Genomic DNA, 15,321 nt, shown 5'->3' with positions numbered 1-15,321 from the left:
ACCGCAGAGGCGAAAAAAAGCTCCTGTCCCGTGGCCGGGAAGCGAGATACTGCCATATTATGGAAAGAACAGTCCAGCCGTCTCCCACTACAGCGTGGAGATGCCGTAGTAAAATTATACCTCTGCGCCAGGCAATAAATGTACCTCGCGATGTTTATGCATGCACAGCCCAGATAAAATCAGATGTTACCAATCTCCAGCTGGAGCTCGTCCAGTTCTTTCTGGAGGTCGTTGTGCTTCTTGGCCATTTCTTCGTATTTCGCCTCCCACTGGTCCCGCTCAGCCTCGAGAGCTTGGACCTTGCGCTCAAAGTGACCGGCCTTGACGTCGGTCAGGCGGAGCCTAGAAATGAAAGTAATTTATTAGCCTGGCCCGTACCAACCAGATGTGCCACTTGGTCACCCATGTCCCAAGTCGAATATCATGGATTCCGTGAGAAGGCGCGTGCAGGTTGGGGAAGCGAAAAAGGGGGACGCACTTCTCGTTGGTTTCGCGCAGGGTGCGATCAGCCTCTTCGGCTTCATCCTCGAGGAGTTGGAGTCTTCGCTGCAGGGTCTCGTTCTGGGTACCCGTGCTAGTGCTCTCGTCGGCGGCCTTCTTGAAGTCCTTAACTGCAGTCTCCAGCTTTTCGACCTCCGACTCTAGAAGACCATTCTTGTGCTGCAGCGACGTAATCTCCTGCTCCTTGGATAGGTTCTCCTGTTCCAAAACCTTGACCTTGGACTGAAGCTCCTCAACCTTGCCCGACGCCTCATCAGCCTCCAGGCGGAGCTGGTTCATTTTCTGTCGTAGAACAAGGCGGTCAGCATGGCGTCGTGATGTTTCTTGTTCAACCTCCTCTAAGTCGACAATCGGTCTGGTGGGGCTGGAAGGAGAGGGGAAGCTGTGCAACGTACCTCCTTAATGCGGTCCATGGTAGCGTGTTTTGAGAAACTTGGGGATGCGACGTTGGGTTTATAACAGGCCTGCTGCAGAGCGGTAGGACGGTGGAAACTGAATGCTTCGTTTGGTGATCAGATGGAATGGTGGTGGGTGAGGTTGGAGGAAATAAGCACCTGATATCCCTCTACGTGCAATGGTTGGAGAAGAGACAAACAGCCCTGAGCCCCGCCGAGCCCCGATAGGTAACACGATAGGGGGTTCAGGGGTACCGGTCTGGGATGCCTGGCCCCACAGAACTTGCCTTACTAAGTTACCTGAAGAGCATCAGAGGAGACGAGATGTGCCGTGAAATTGCACGTGTAGGTATAGCAGATCCTGTTTTACGCAATTGAGACGTAAGGTGTTAGCCGCCAAATATGAGCTTATCCATCTGTTCGGATAGGTACTGTAAGTCGTTGCTGAGCCTCATGCTGTTGGTGCATCTTAAGAGGCTACGCCGAAGCACACAGTATGCGGTGAGAATGAATTTGTTTACACGAAAAAAAGGCATAAGGACTATCATGCCTAGTCAAATCCGGGAATGCGTAACCAAATTCAAATATTTCTACACGGTAATTACTATCGTAATCAATTCTTTGGGTTGTTTTGGAGTGGTCGCTGGTGGGCGGACCCAAGCCTGTTCGTTGTCGTGACAACCACCCTAGCAGATCACCCGCGGCCCTCCTTTTCGGCAGACATCACCATCAACCACTCTCCAAATTAAGTCCTCTGAATCAAGTAGTGTATGAAATCACCGATCGAGTGGGAAAACAAAAAAACTGAGTCTAACTATTCCACGGCGAAGCTCGCACAATGCTCGCCATTAGAGACGAAAACGTCGTCAACGCAGCCCAGGCAGCGCGCCAAGCGCAAGGGAAAGGGCATCTCGCCCCCAAAACGCCTGGAGCTCGCTTCCCGAAGACCCCCTCAAGAATCGGTCCAAATGACGAGAATGCAGTTGGCGGGAAAACCGTGCTGGGAAAGGCCAAAGGGACCATGAACCATGCAGTCCCAGGTCGGAATTTGGTCACCCCATCGGGTAAGCAACGGACGTAACATTGACCAGAAGCAGAAACACTAATATGTTGTATGAACTAGAAACGCAAGCTCGTGCACCACTCGGTAACAAGACCACCAACGCAAAGACGAGGACCAACCACCCCTTGGGTGTGAAAGACATCGTCAAAGACATCGAGCGGACGCAGTCCAAACCGACAACAGTGAAGAAACCGAAACACAAGGCTCCGACGAATGACCCTCTGAGGGTTTCGGTACGCAATGATCAGTCGAACGACGAACTAGATATCGAATACGCGCCGCCGAAGCCGAAGGACTTGCCATACGAGTCGGACATTTTCCCCGACCGTCCTCTGACGTTCGAGGGTCTCAAGCCAGGGAACTTGCTCAAGGGATATTATAACCATTTCTACAACCCTATGGGAGATGACGGCATGCGCCTGCAAGATCGGAAGCATGAGCGAAGGATGCGCAAGGCTTTAAAGCAGCACGACGAGGAGATTCTGCGGGACATTGAGGCCATGGACTGGTCCATCTCGGACATGCCAGGTATTCATAGACACCTTTGGCAACATACGTTAAGGTCCATTGCTAACTTGGGGACAGCGCTCGATGAATCTCCAGCAAAGGCAGCTGGGCCGAGCAATTTCCCCCCCACAGTCAACTCTCGCAGGGCGGCATCGGCACTGTCTATGCCCATCGATTCCACTACCAGACAGCGCAAAGCGACCGAGGCCGCACCAGCCCGCCGACAAGTATCCTCCATCCTGCCCGGAAAGCGAAGAAGCAAAGTCCCCATACCGTCCAAGTCTGCTCCTGGGGACAGCGCAGTTTCGGAAGCCGCGTCTCGAAGTACTATTGGATATACTAAAGGACGCTCGGCTTCCTCCTTGCTTAGCAGGAAGGACACCAGAACAGGGGTAACAAGCCAGGCAACGGCGAGGCCGAAGCCCACGATTGTCGATCCCAATGCAACCGTTGTATGGGCGCCAACTCGTCCACAGCAGGATGAGGACGATGAGGAGAGTCGCGCACTACGGCGCCTTCAATTTCTCTCTATCTTTGATCCCGAGGACGACGGACCGGATGACTTCGGAGGGGTGCCGGAGTTCGATAACGAGGACGAGGAGTTCGAGCTGAAGTTGGAGGCTTAACCCGTCTTATATTTCGACTTTGTGGTCTACCTGGCGTTTAGGGGTGGGAGGATTGTCGTTTTTGCATTACGGTTGACGATTCGATATCATTAATTCTAGAGATGAAGGCGTCTGTGCCTACTATTACCAAGATATGATATTCTTTACGAAAATAAACAGATAACCTTTTGGTATTTTCAATGTTGACTCCCGCCTATCGCATGCCAAGACAAGGTGATGGCTTATTCTATGAAGTCGGACAAGGGGATCGGGTCGATGGGTGTTGTGTTTGTCAATTAGGATGCGGCAAATCAATATGATGGCAACTACAATAATCAATATGATAGCACCTAGAATAACGTTTGTTTGGGACACACCTTCGCACGAGAGACCGCCACCAAGCATCAATATTGACAGTCTTTCAGAGGGGATCTCTCCCACGCGGTCGGGCCAACGCACTTCAGCCGACGCGAAAATGCGCGAACCTCTTCGGTGGGCCCAAGCTTCCTGGTCACGTGCGAATAGTACGTGCTTCGAATGACCTGGTTTGGGGAGACTTCTGCCCGTGGTATCCTTCAACGTATTCCTGGCCCATATGGTACTCAGTGATAAGGTACAGCGAAACAATCTGTCGTGGGGCCAAGGGTGCTTGCTTCGATAGGTAATTCCTTCATTTCTGGGGGTGATCCCTTCCAACTCTTTCGACAATCCTCCTTTCGCTTGACGTTTTACCTCTTGTCCAAACCTTCATATTTCCGTCAACGACGCAACATCAAACCCCATTGCCCCGCAACATCTTTGTTGGCGGTGGCTTCGGGAGCTCTTTTGTCCTCCCTTTTGTGGCTCAAAGTTTTTATCTGAGAGTGCGATCCTCCACAGCAGACTCTCTTCCGCCCACCTGTTCACCTGTCATTTGAGCGCCAGCCATCTATCGGTCGCGTTTGAGCAATCCCCTTCCACACGCATCTTCCTGACCAGGACTCAAATCGCCGCCTTTATTTGAACGCATGGTGCTTTGGAGCGATAATACCTCGAACGTTAGGATGGTTGGAGGAAGGGTGAGGAGGTAGAGGCAACAAATCCCCCACGATGACTCGCAACACGAGCGCGAGCTTTGCGCAGTTCTTCCCAGCGGCCCCCCGTGTCGCTAGGGACAGGGCTAAGGAGCGGGAAAGGGCGAGAGCCAAGACGCAACACTTGACGGGGACTTCTCTCGGCTCACATCTCACCCGAAATGGTGCTTTAGGTGATGTGCCAGATACTGGGCGAGGCCCTACGACCGATGCGTCGCTCGTCAATGGATCACAGCCAGAAGGTGGCCATGGCTCGCCATCTGGCGATACTCTCAACACAGTCACTTCGGCCAGCTCGTATGCAAGCACGAGATCCTCCATCTTTAGCACAAATCAGCGACATCCCATCCCAAACGGAACATCGCAAGTACCCTCTACCACACCCCTCACTACTATAGAGTCTCCATCGATTTTAGGTCGCACAAAACGGCTTGACTCGAAACTTACCAACGCCCATATCCCCGACCGAGACGATTTGACGAGCACACACAAGGACTCATTATCACACCTGGATGGCTCATCGCCGCAAGCGCCCTCTCATATTACCCGCGTCCCCGCGCGTGACCCTACTCGATCCCGAAAAGGCATCAAGTGCACATATGACCCGCTGCTCGACCGAACCCTGTCGAAAGATAAGATGAGGAATACCAAACCAACATACAAAGAGTTTGGGGTGGTACGTTCACTTATACTATACCTACATCCTGAGTGAAGGGATTGGGGGGTTGGAGGGGGGCGTCATCGCGTTGTTGTGTGTGAGAATGATGGCTAATGAGCTGAAATAGGACGATGATGATGACGCCCCCCCTCCAGACCCTCGCCTGGCGATGGGCGGGAGACTCGGTTATATCAACACCGATTTCCATTTGCCCAAGTCTCGGCTTCGACATACGCCCTACAACCTAAGACCTTATCCCTATGACCCGAAGACCTCTGTTGGCCCCGGCCCTCCGACCCAGGTTGTCGTGATGGGCTTCAATCCTCTCATCGCCTTCTCCAAAGTAGCGCAGATTTTCGCGAGCTTTGGTGACATTGCTGAGAGCAGCAACAAGATGCACCCCGAAACTGGAAGTTACCTTGGCTTCGCGACTTTCCGATACAAAGACTCCTTGCCCACCCGCTCAAGACCTGTACCAATCAAGGCCATGGATGCAGCGCGTCGCGCCGTCAAGTCAATGCATGGGCAGCGGATTGAGTCGTATCAGATTCGCGTAGATTTCGACCCGGAGGGCAAGAGAAGTCGCCGGATGTTGGAAGAGACACTGAAAAGGGATAGGATGGCGCAAGAGGCCTCGATGCCCAAGGCAGCACCGACCGGACCCAAAACCAATGCCCTCGACACCACACCAGGACCACCGCCCATGGCCCCCAAAGGTCCTGCTGCTCATCGACAGTTCGCGCAGAATGCTAGCGGCGTCGCTGGAAGGCCCCCGCATCAACCCAAGCCGCGTTCTCTCATTGAAGAGAAACCTATCGCACCGCAGCTAGTCGGGGAACCGTACATCTTCGTCCCCGCTGCAAAAGTGCCCGTCATGCACACGACTGTTCCTCACATGAGGAGGCGCCTCAAGGCTTACGCATTGGACGATATTCGCGTTGACCGAACCGGCTACTACGTTGTCTTCCCCAACTCCCTCGCCGGTAAATCCGAGGCGGAGCGTTGCTACAGATCGGCGCACTGCACTGAGTTTTTCAATTATCAGTTTTACATGACTCTTTGCATCCCGCCACACTTTCGAGAAGCCTCGCGTCCGTCTGCTCCAGACCGCGGACGTCGAACACCCAGCCCTGAGCGAAGACGAAGAAAAGAAGCTTTGATTCAGGAAGAGCTAGATCGACGGCGTCGGGACGAGGAACTTGACTTGGAAGAAGAGAAACGCCAGAGAGCAAAGAACTTCGACCCTGTTAAAGCAGCGTGCGAGGTCATCACCCAGGAGTTGGCCGAGCACCTTATCAAGCATATTCGAACTCGAGTCGCAGCGCCAGCTCTGACTGCGTTCCTTAACCCTGCCAACCACATTGCCAAGCGACGGGAGCTCAACCTCGAAGAGCCCACCGGTGCGCCGTCGCTCCATTTTGATGCTGGCGACGAGAGCCCTCGCGTAGGCACGCCCAATTCAGGCGCCGACCCTATTGAACGGCGCACCGGACGCCTGGAGATTTCCGCACTGCCTCGCATTCGAAAGGCGAAGAGTACTGGGCAGGGACATCGGAATTACGGCTTCACGGATCCTTTCGGGCGCGGGCGAGGACGACAAGCACGCACCGCAGTTCGGTCGCTACACCATCGTCTTCAAGCCTTCGACAGCGATGTCGAGTCTGACGATGATGCAGACGATGTTAGGGTGTCGGTTATTGGGGAAACTGAAGAACCCGAGTCTCGTCCGCGCAGCCGCATGATGAGCACCGACGACGAAGATGACGGCTCGAAAGACGATCTCGCTTCCTGGGGTCCGGTCGAAGACGATTCCATGACCGACGTTAGCTTTGCAGCAAGCGGCCTACCCTCGAAGAAGCGGAAACTTGACCTCGACGCACAGTCCGTCATAAAACGTCACAGGAAGTCTGGTGAGGAGCTCTTCGGCGTGGCACTCAAACACATGGAAACGGACTACCCGGTTCATGAAATCACGGCAGAGGCGACGTCTGAGGTTGACGTTGCCGGTTCCGAGGAACGAAGCGAGCAGCCCGCATCGCGGTCACAGACTCCCGCCACCGTAACCGGGAAACCTGCGGCGAAGAAGCCGAGGGCGAAACGGAAAACAAAGAAGCAGATCGCCGAAGAGCGCGAGTCGCTCAAGAAAGAGCCAACAGAGCTCGAAGAGCCTGAGCCTGTATCGATCGATAAAGCGGCGGCGGAGGAATTGGGCGTTCAGAGCAAAAAGGAGGAGTCAGGCATTGCAGAGCCGGTCTTCGAGAGCCCTGACCTGGATCTATTCTCCCACGTCCCAGTCTCAGCGCTGGAGCTCCCCGAGGGCTTCCTTCCCGACATTCAAGCATTGCAGGATCTTTCTCTTGCTCCAGCCGACCGTCCTGAACTTGCCAGGCTGCGCAAGAAGTTTGGCATTGCCGAGCTCGAAGATCCCGTCCTCTGGCTTTGGCGAAGAAATCGGATTCGCGAACTGAACTCCATGGGACAGTCGGCCAACGAATCCGTGGGCATCAAAGGTTACTACGTGCCTAACTCGACTGGATGCGCCAGGACAGAAGGAGTGAAGAAGATACTCAACTCTGAAAAGTCGAAATACTTGCCACATCACATCAAGGTGCAGAAGGCCAGAGAAGCGCGGGAGGCGAAGGTCAAGAAGGATGGCAAGGAAGCACTGGAACCCGCGGTCCCGCAGGCACCCAAGGGCAACTCGCGGGCGAACCGTGCCAACAACCGCCGGCATGTCACGGCGCTGCAGGACGAGATGAAATCATCCGGAGATCCCGATGTGTTCAAATTCAACCAACTGAAAAAGCGGAAGAAGCCCGTCAAATTCGCCCGGTCGGCCATCCACAACTGGGGTCTCTACACGGAGGAGAACATCAACAAGGACGACATGATCATCGAGTATGTTGGGGAGCAGGTCAGGCAGCAAATCTCCGAGATTCGCGAGAAGCGATACCTCAAGCAGGGCATGGGGAGCAGTTACCTGTTCCGCATCGACGACAACACTGTCATTGATGCGACCAAGAAAGGCGGCATCGCCCGGTTCATCAACCATAGCTGCATGCCTAACTGCACGGCCAAGATCATCAAGGTGGATGGCAGCAAGCGGATTGTCATTTATGCCCTCCGCGACATTGCTCGGAGTAAGTCTTCGCATGTGTTTTTTCCCCCTTTTTTTGGTTGCTATTCGGATTTTCGGTCTTTTGCTGACGTGAATGTTTCTTGGTAGACGAGGAGTTGACATACGACTACAAGTTCGAGCGAGAGATAGGCAGTACGGATCGTATTCCCTGCCTCTGCGGGACTGCGCAGTGCAAGGGTTTCCTCAACTGACGACGATCCCGTCGTCAGGACGACTGTTGTATAAAGTGTGGTGTTGAACCTATTTCTACCTATTCCCTGTGCATAGGTGGTTTATGGACGGCTCTTCTTGTATCTTGTCTACTTGGCTGGATGATTGCGACGGTGTTGATTGGTTTCCGTCTGCTCGCCCTGGACTTTGGATTCTTTTCTTTTGTCGTCCCCTTTGGTCGTCTTTGCTTCGCCTATATAGGCTTCAACAGCGTTGCCCGGAATCCAGGAAAGACATGGAAACGGCGAGGGGCAGGGGAGGGGAACTGCAAGGTGTATAATGATCCCTTCTATTCGGCCGGCCGGACGGCTTCTGGGCGTTTTGGAGTGCAATGCTTTACCCCGGGTGGGTTACCGGCGCGAAGGCGTGTGGCACGCAGCAGAGATGCGCGGCAACAGACGAAAACGTGACGAACCAGCTCAACGCAGGCTCACCATATAATCGTCGGGGCTCTACCTTGTTCACCCGTGTACATATATATTTATATAGAAGAGCTCTTACAGGTGGGCATTTGGTCCGCGCGTGCCGCACATGTCACGTCATAGTCGAAGAATGTGGATGTATGGCCCTCCTTGGGTGCAGGATCAAAAGATGCAGAATGAAGACTGAAGACTGGGGAGGATGGGGCTGACGACGAAAGTGTGGGAATTTGAAGGAAGAAGCAGGATACAATAAAAATCGTTTAGCTTCCAGTGGCGCTGCCTTGGCCTGCGAGAGCCTCGTGATGAACGTCGCGCACAAATGATGCCAGGGGATATAGGGGACCGCTGAAGTCCATGTCATACCTGGGATGGGACGTGAGAAAACACAAGGAGGCCAAAGTAAATAAATAAAAAAGAATAGAAAAACAAACTGGCTCGGCGTTTCAAAGGCGATGGGAAGAGGAAAGGGATAAGGGAAGGTAACATACCAGTAGTTGACGGCAAGGACGAATCCCTCATCCCCCTCGACACAAAACTGCGATACCTTGTGGTACCACATGGCCGGGAGGTAGAGCATGTCGCCCGGTTCGAGATCTACGCGGATGGGAACAGCCAGATGGGAGTAGGGCGTGGGGTTGGCGTCGGGTTTGTCCGGGTCCCAAGTCGCGAACGGCACGTCGTCTGCCCCTTCATCCGGCTCCAGGACCAAGGTGCTGCCGTTGGAAGCACCACTGGGCGTCTCCCCCTCTTTGTCTGCCTCGCCGACCAGGCCCCCCTCCTCCTTATCGCCTCGGTCGGTCTGGCCGGGGCTCGGCTGGTCCGCGGGCTGCCGCCGGTACGTCGCGGCACGCAGGGGCCGCTCGTTGACGCAGGGATGGCACCAGGGCGGCAGGAGGACGAAGCGCTTGCGGCCACGGAGCTGGACGTAGATGTTTTCGTAGTTGTCTTTGTGGAGGGCGGTGACGGAGCGGGCGTTGCCGACCCAGAGGTTGAGGGCGTCGGGGCTGGTCTGGTCCAGGGCGATGCGGGCGAAAGGGATGGAGGTGGGGAGATGGTGGAGGGCGAGGAGCGGGGCGTATTCGTTACGGAGATTATCGTTCTGGGTCTGGGCGTACAGGACCTCTGGCACCGTTGGTTCTCGGGTGGCGGATGGGGGGGAGAGGTCCTGCTTGGTCTGCTGAATGATGGAGGCGAGGAAGGAGGCAAAAGGATGGTCCTCCTCGTGAGGTTTGGCGAGGGCGAGGCTGCCGTCGGGTAGAGCGGTGGGCGCATCCGCGTTACTGGGGGGGAGAGTGTCAGTTCAGGCAACTCGCCTGCGGCTTGATTTCTGCACTTGCCCGAAGGGAGTGACGGCGACGTTGACGGGTTGGTCTCCGAGTGTTTCGGTGAGAAATCTGGCGTCCCATTTCTGGTAGGCTGTCCAGTTTGTCGCGGCCTTGCGGACGACGAACGGGGTGTTGCGTGCAACGTATCTCAGGAACTCGAGGGGACTCGGTTCCTCGCTGAGTTCATCGATGACATGGCTGTTCAGTTCGTTGTAAGTGGTGATGAGGTTCGAAATCGAGTCGAGGCCTTGCTCGTGTTCGCCCATTTCGAGCTGGGCGTGGATTATGGTCAAGGAACGGGTTGGACTGTGTTTGCTGCGACGTGTTAGAGACGATGGATCGGTCTCATCGGCTACTCGTGGAGGCGGGGTGTTGAGTTGTATCTGGAAAAAGATGAGCTTGCCGTGGTTCGCCTCTAGTAGACAGTTAAGCACCAAGGAGAATGTGGTTTTCGGGTAATATCAATTCAGCCATGGAAATGACTTTTTCTTTCATCTGTTTTGTTGTCCATGAGAGACTGGAGCGGGATTTGAAGTCAAACGTTCCTATCAGTCAGAACCCACGATACGGAGATGCATGAAATAAAGTCACTGGGTACCAGGTCCCTAGCTGAGTCATCACCATGCCTATGGGCCCTAGAGCCGTTCCCCTGGCACACCAGCGCTTTTAGACCAATCACCATCCGGCGACATGCATGGGAATGGTCTGACTTTGACGCCCTTCTCAGCTGATTATAATGATAGTGAAATTCGTTCAGCATGGGAATCTCGTGGATTCCGACCACAATGTCGATCTTGGAGACTCACTTTTTCGTAGGGCGTTTTGGATCGGATTACCGGCCCGGTGGGGACCATGCCAGGGTCAAACCAAATAAACGTGGCCATGTAAATCTATTTCAAGACACCTTTGCCCACATCGAACTGCTTTGATTGCTCTGCTCTTTCTGTAAACCGACAACTGGCCTAAAGAGTATCTCCCACTCAATATCCAATCCCACCGGCGGGACGACGTACATATGTCGACGATGGATGACCCGAAACGACAATCAGCAATACGTTGGTGGGCGAGGAAATGTAACTAACGATGAGGTTAACCCCACCGAGTAAGTGTCCAGATCTTGGTGTCGTGGTGATGTTGGGACGGGGCCATGATTCGGCACGTGACCTTGAATCCGGGCGAAATGTAGAAACCTCACGCATTCCGGCACCCACAGTCTTGACCTTGGAACGAAAGAACCCATTCTGTCACCACCAAAGGTTCAGCGTCCTCACGGCAGGTGTCCATACCTCCGACATATAGACACAACGTCATACGAAGCCACTTTTGTCTTTTGCGGGCTCAATTATTGTTTACGACTCTCCTCATCGTCCTGCGGCTTTTCTATCGAAGGGCAGAGCAACAGTTGCCCCTCAACCTGTTCTCCCAGACCTACCTTCGTCCTCATGCGACTTGTGCATCTCCGCCGGCCATCCACCACTCTGACGTAGCCTACCCGGTGAACGGTATTTCCTTGCTTCGCAAGACCGCTGCACGCCTCGAAGATCTCTTGTCCACCATCCCACCCCACCCACCACACAGCACCCTAAAACCCGGCAATGACTACACAACGAAAGCGAATCAACACCACAACCGTCGTGTGCCCTCGCAAACGTCTCTGATGGGCTCCGTGCTCGACCAAAGGCTGCATCTACGTCTACTACCGCCTGAAATACATCTGCCTCCAAGTTTCACCGAGATTCGCCGCAGATGATTTGGTATCTCCTCTATCCTTTTCGAGGGTACGACCCCCACCCCGACCCCCTACATATATCCTTGGCGCGAACAACTCCAACGTCCATATACCGGTAGCTGATGCGTTTTCCTGGTCCATAGAAGTACCGAAGTCCCTGCTCTTGCCCCGAGCCATCCGTTTCGTCGAGCCTGCACTCGGTATGGCGCATACGCGGCCCGTCATGTCGTCGCCTCTTTGCTCGTCTCCTCGGCCGTCGCCGCCATCCTCATATATCCCTTCCCGTTCCTGTTCAGTACCGACTTCATCAATGGAGCATCCAACCTGCCCCATCATGTCTGGACCTTGGCTCAGCCGCTCGACAAGCCCGACGTAGAGCCGGACGTCGTCATGCGCTCCATCTGGGTTCACGGGAACTATATGCGCGCTCTGGATCGCGACATCCTCCTAGGTGCCCTCCAGCTGCAGGACGAGCTGCTCGGCCCGACCGCCTACTTCGACCCTAGGAGTTCGAATGCCGACAAAGTGCTACTTCACGACCCCGACGTCGTTGATCTGCCCCCCGAGGTTCGCGACGCCTTTCACATCGTCAACGGCCTGAACAACCAGTCCTGGTTCTTCCACTCGCCATTGCAGTACTGGTCTTGCTCGGCCGAACTCATCAACGCCGACGACGACATCGTGACCACCGTCAACGAACGGAAGAACCAACCCACGTCGGTCAATGTTACCCTGAGACACTCCATCGTTTTCAGCGGGAAGCGATTCCAAGACCGGCGCCTCCTGGCAGCCGACGCTCTCGTCATCACCCTCATACACTGCCGCGATTCGCCCGTCGGCTTCCAGTGGGAGAGAAAGGTCGCGGCCCTGGCCTCGGAAATGGCGAGCAAGTGGACTACGTACCCGGCTGACGGCCGCAGCGTATCGAGCCAGCTCTACGAGTTTCAGTTCCGCCCCATGTCGGTCCAGGACAAAGTCGTCCTCGGTCTTGCATACAGCCTGGCCATCCTCTACTTTCTGGTCAGCATGTCGAAGCTCAGGGCCGTCAAGTCCAAGTTGGGACTCGTCATTACCGTCTGGGTCCAGATTGTCATGTCCATCCTGTCCAGCTTTACCATCTGCGCCATCTTCAATGTCGACCTCTCCCGGATACCCCAACAGGCCTATCCACTCGTCGTCTTGTCCATGAGCCTGGAGAATATTTTCAGGCTCATCAACGCCGTCATAGCCACGCCGTCCGAGAACAGCACGAGCAGCCGTATAGGCTACGCCTTTGGCGAGACGGCCCCCGTAGCGTTCATCAGCTCGACCCAGAATGTGCTCATTCTCTGGGGACTATCCAAAGTCGCCTCGCCAGGCGTATCGGCCTTTTGCACATTCGCCGCCATCGGCATCGTTTTCGACTTTTTCTACCTGTCCACCTTCTTCCTCTCCGTTCTCGGGGTCGACGTACTGAGGACCGAGCTCAGCGATGCCCTGGAGAAGGCATCGGCGCCATCGTCGTCCCGCATGAATCGGCGTCGCAGCGGCTCTCCCGCTCGCATCAGCTGGACGGAAGCCATGCTCCAGGGAAAAGTCGCCATGTCCACGCGCATTGCCGGAACCGTCATCATGATGAACTTTGTGCTCATTGCGCAATGGCATTTCTTCGAGGACGCGTCCGTCTTCCGCGTCATCGGCAGCTTCTTCAACATCCCGGAGGACAGCATCGCCTTGCGTAAATGGAAAGAGTCGCTGCCGGTGGAAATCCATCAGGCCCGGAGCCCCATGTCGTGGCTCCGAATGCAGGACCACGACACGGCGCGAGAGGTCATCAACGTGATCAAGCCGTGGGCGCATAGCTATGTCGCCCAGGTGTACGAGCCGGTCGTCTTCGTCCTCCGAGGTGCCGACAGAACCCCCGGCAACAAGGAGCGGTACTTGCTGCCGGCCTTGTATGACTTTATCGATCACCACCTGACGCGCTTTCCCATCACCGTCTTGTTCATCCTGGCAGGGCTTCGGTTGTTGATGAATTATCTGCTGTGGGATGAGGATGCGGAATCCCAGGTTCCTTACGACTCGGACGACGAGCCGCTCATGTCGGTCAGCTCGTTGACGGGGGGCCACGACTTGGACGTTGCCCTTTTGACTGCCACTGTCAAGGGGCATATTGTATCCGTTGGTCTCGATCGAACGATCCGACTTTGGAACATCCGTTCTGGTGCCAAGGAATACAAACTGTCCGAAATCCCCGACCCTCCCCATGATCCCTTTCCCATCCTGGCCTTTGCAATCGATGACAATTGTCACTGGTTGGCACTCCTCTCGCCAGATCGCGTGCAATACTGGAACATCGACAGTCAGCATTGGGTCCCATCTGCCCCCATTGAACCCCACGCACACAAGCCGCAGGCCTTCTTCTTCGACCTACCTACTTTCTATACTGTGCCCCCTCTTCTGGTGGTGCGTCGGTCTGGCCTTGCGACACGACTCTCAGCTCATGATCAGGGCTCGAGCCACTTTGTCATTTGCAAAAGCCCTCTCGTCTCTGCCGAGCCTCTAATCACAGAAGGTATGTGCTCTTTTTTATTTCTATTGTCTTTTGTTGACCCCCTCCACACACTGTTTTGCTAATGTGTCTGTAGCTGAAGACTCTCGCTCATTGAGGCTATCGATTCTCACTGCATCTAAAAAAGGATGTATTCATATAGCGACACAGCATGACCAGGGTGATTGGACGTCCGAGGCTCTCGATGGCCATACTCTTGAACACCGGGATGCCTCTCAAGTTGTTCCACTCTCGGACCTGGACTGCTTCCTGATCGCGCGGCAAGACTCGGTAGAGCTAATGGACGGCAAGAGAAACTTCCTCATTCACACTTTCGAGACACAGCCCATCGAGCCGCGCACTCTGCGATGCTTCCATTCCGCCCGTAGGAAACCGCAATGCGGTTCGGTGGGCCTTCGGTTGTTCGGACTAGTCTACAACCACGCCGAGACGGGCGACTGTATCATCCTGACGTACACCCCCAAAGTGGAAGAGGACATTATCTGCTTCGGAGACCCCTCCATCACACCCAGTCAGAACTGCTGCGAATGGACAGAAACGGACATGACGGCGAGGAAGATTGCCAAGCCCGGCACTTGGACGGTGCTCCCCAACGGCTCGGTCGTCGGCGTCAGGCAGAAACTCCCGCCGCCCGCGTCGCCAAGCCGAGACTGGTTTCCAGGCCACCCGGGGCTGCGGCGCCGGATGTACGGTCAGCCGAAGAGCGAATGCAAGCCAAAATGGCCCGACAGTTGGGAAGTCTGGGTTGCGATCCAGTCGTCCCGGGAGGATACGTACGAGACGGCGCCGCTCCACGCCGACGAGAAGAGCGGGAGCCATCTTATGGTCTCGGGGCTTGGGCCCATGGCCCAGGTCGGCACGTCTTCTGTCGTCGTTGGCTTCGGGAACATTTTGAAGCTCATCACAGTTGGGCACGAGCGGTTCGAGCTGGGTCGGGTCTCGACACGGGGACAGGAGGCCTTGAAGCTCAGTAGTCGCAGACGCGGGCGGGCAACGCGGCCTTCGAGTCGAGTGGGAACTCTCTTAGGTGAATAAATACGGCTGAAAGAGCCACCGGGTTGATCAGGAATTGTGCGGATTTTTTTTATTTTTTTTTGGTCTTCTCGCATGCGATACGGTATACCCATCTCCCCTGATCTTTCG

General features: G+C 55.1%; 5 protein-coding genes across 5 annotated transcripts; 3 read left to right on the top strand and 2 right to left on the bottom strand.

The window, feature by feature from the left end:
• Window positions 1-179: 179 nt before the first annotated feature.
• ACRALDRAFT_2039179 (uncharacterized protein) lies at window positions 180-914 on the bottom strand (the record flags this gene model as incomplete). The annotated part of the gene is made up of 3 exons (XM_071020939.1): window positions 180-342; window positions 479-783; window positions 897-914. The coding sequence occupies 3 exons, from the start codon at window positions 912-914 to the stop codon at window positions 180-182; spliced, it is 486 nt and encodes a 161-aa protein (XP_070879580.1).
• A 754-nt stretch (window positions 915-1,668) lies between these two features.
• ACRALDRAFT_1059657 (uncharacterized protein) lies at window positions 1,669-3,399 on the top strand. Its single transcript, XM_071016076.1, has 3 exons — window positions 1,669-1,960; window positions 2,020-2,487; window positions 2,545-3,399. Exons 1-3 carry the CDS (start codon window positions 1,735-1,737, stop codon window positions 3,090-3,092), a joined length of 1,242 nt encoding a protein of 413 aa, XP_070879579.1. The 5' UTR covers window positions 1,669-1,734; the 3' UTR covers window positions 3,093-3,399.
• Window positions 3,400-4,971: 1,572 nt separating this feature from the next.
• On the top strand, window positions 4,972-8,132 carry ACRALDRAFT_2039176 (uncharacterized protein; the record flags this gene model as incomplete). The annotated part of the gene is made up of 2 exons (XM_071020938.1): window positions 4,972-7,942; window positions 8,029-8,132. The coding sequence occupies 2 exons, from the start codon at window positions 4,972-4,974 to the stop codon at window positions 8,130-8,132; spliced, it is 3,075 nt and encodes a 1,024-aa protein (XP_070879578.1).
• Window positions 8,133-8,833: 701 nt separating this feature from the next.
• On the bottom strand, window positions 8,834-10,164 carry ACRALDRAFT_1066933 (uncharacterized protein; the record flags this gene model as incomplete). The annotated part of the gene is made up of 3 exons (XM_071017401.1): window positions 8,834-8,936; window positions 9,062-9,853; window positions 10,025-10,164. The coding sequence occupies 3 exons, from the start codon at window positions 10,162-10,164 to the stop codon at window positions 8,834-8,836; spliced, it is 1,035 nt and encodes a 344-aa protein (XP_070879577.1).
• Window positions 10,165-11,644: 1,480 nt separating this feature from the next.
• On the top strand, window positions 11,645-15,213 carry ACRALDRAFT_2039174 (uncharacterized protein; the record flags this gene model as incomplete). The annotated part of the gene is made up of 3 exons (XM_071020937.1): window positions 11,645-11,676; window positions 11,771-14,181; window positions 14,255-15,213. The coding sequence occupies 3 exons, from the start codon at window positions 11,645-11,647 to the stop codon at window positions 15,211-15,213; spliced, it is 3,402 nt and encodes a 1,133-aa protein (XP_070879576.1).
• Window positions 15,214-15,321: the final 108 nt, after the last annotated feature.

This window comes from Sodiomyces alcalophilus (genome assembly GCF_042370955.1).
Source record: "Sodiomyces alcalophilus JCM 7366 unplaced genomic scaffold ACRALscaffold_1, whole genome shotgun sequence".
Lineage (NCBI taxonomy): Eukaryota > Fungi > Ascomycota > Sordariomycetes > Glomerellales > Plectosphaerellaceae > Sodiomyces > Sodiomyces alcalophilus.
The sequence above is the reverse complement of the archived record's forward strand: the minus strand, read 5'-3'. Positions and strand labels throughout refer to the sequence as shown.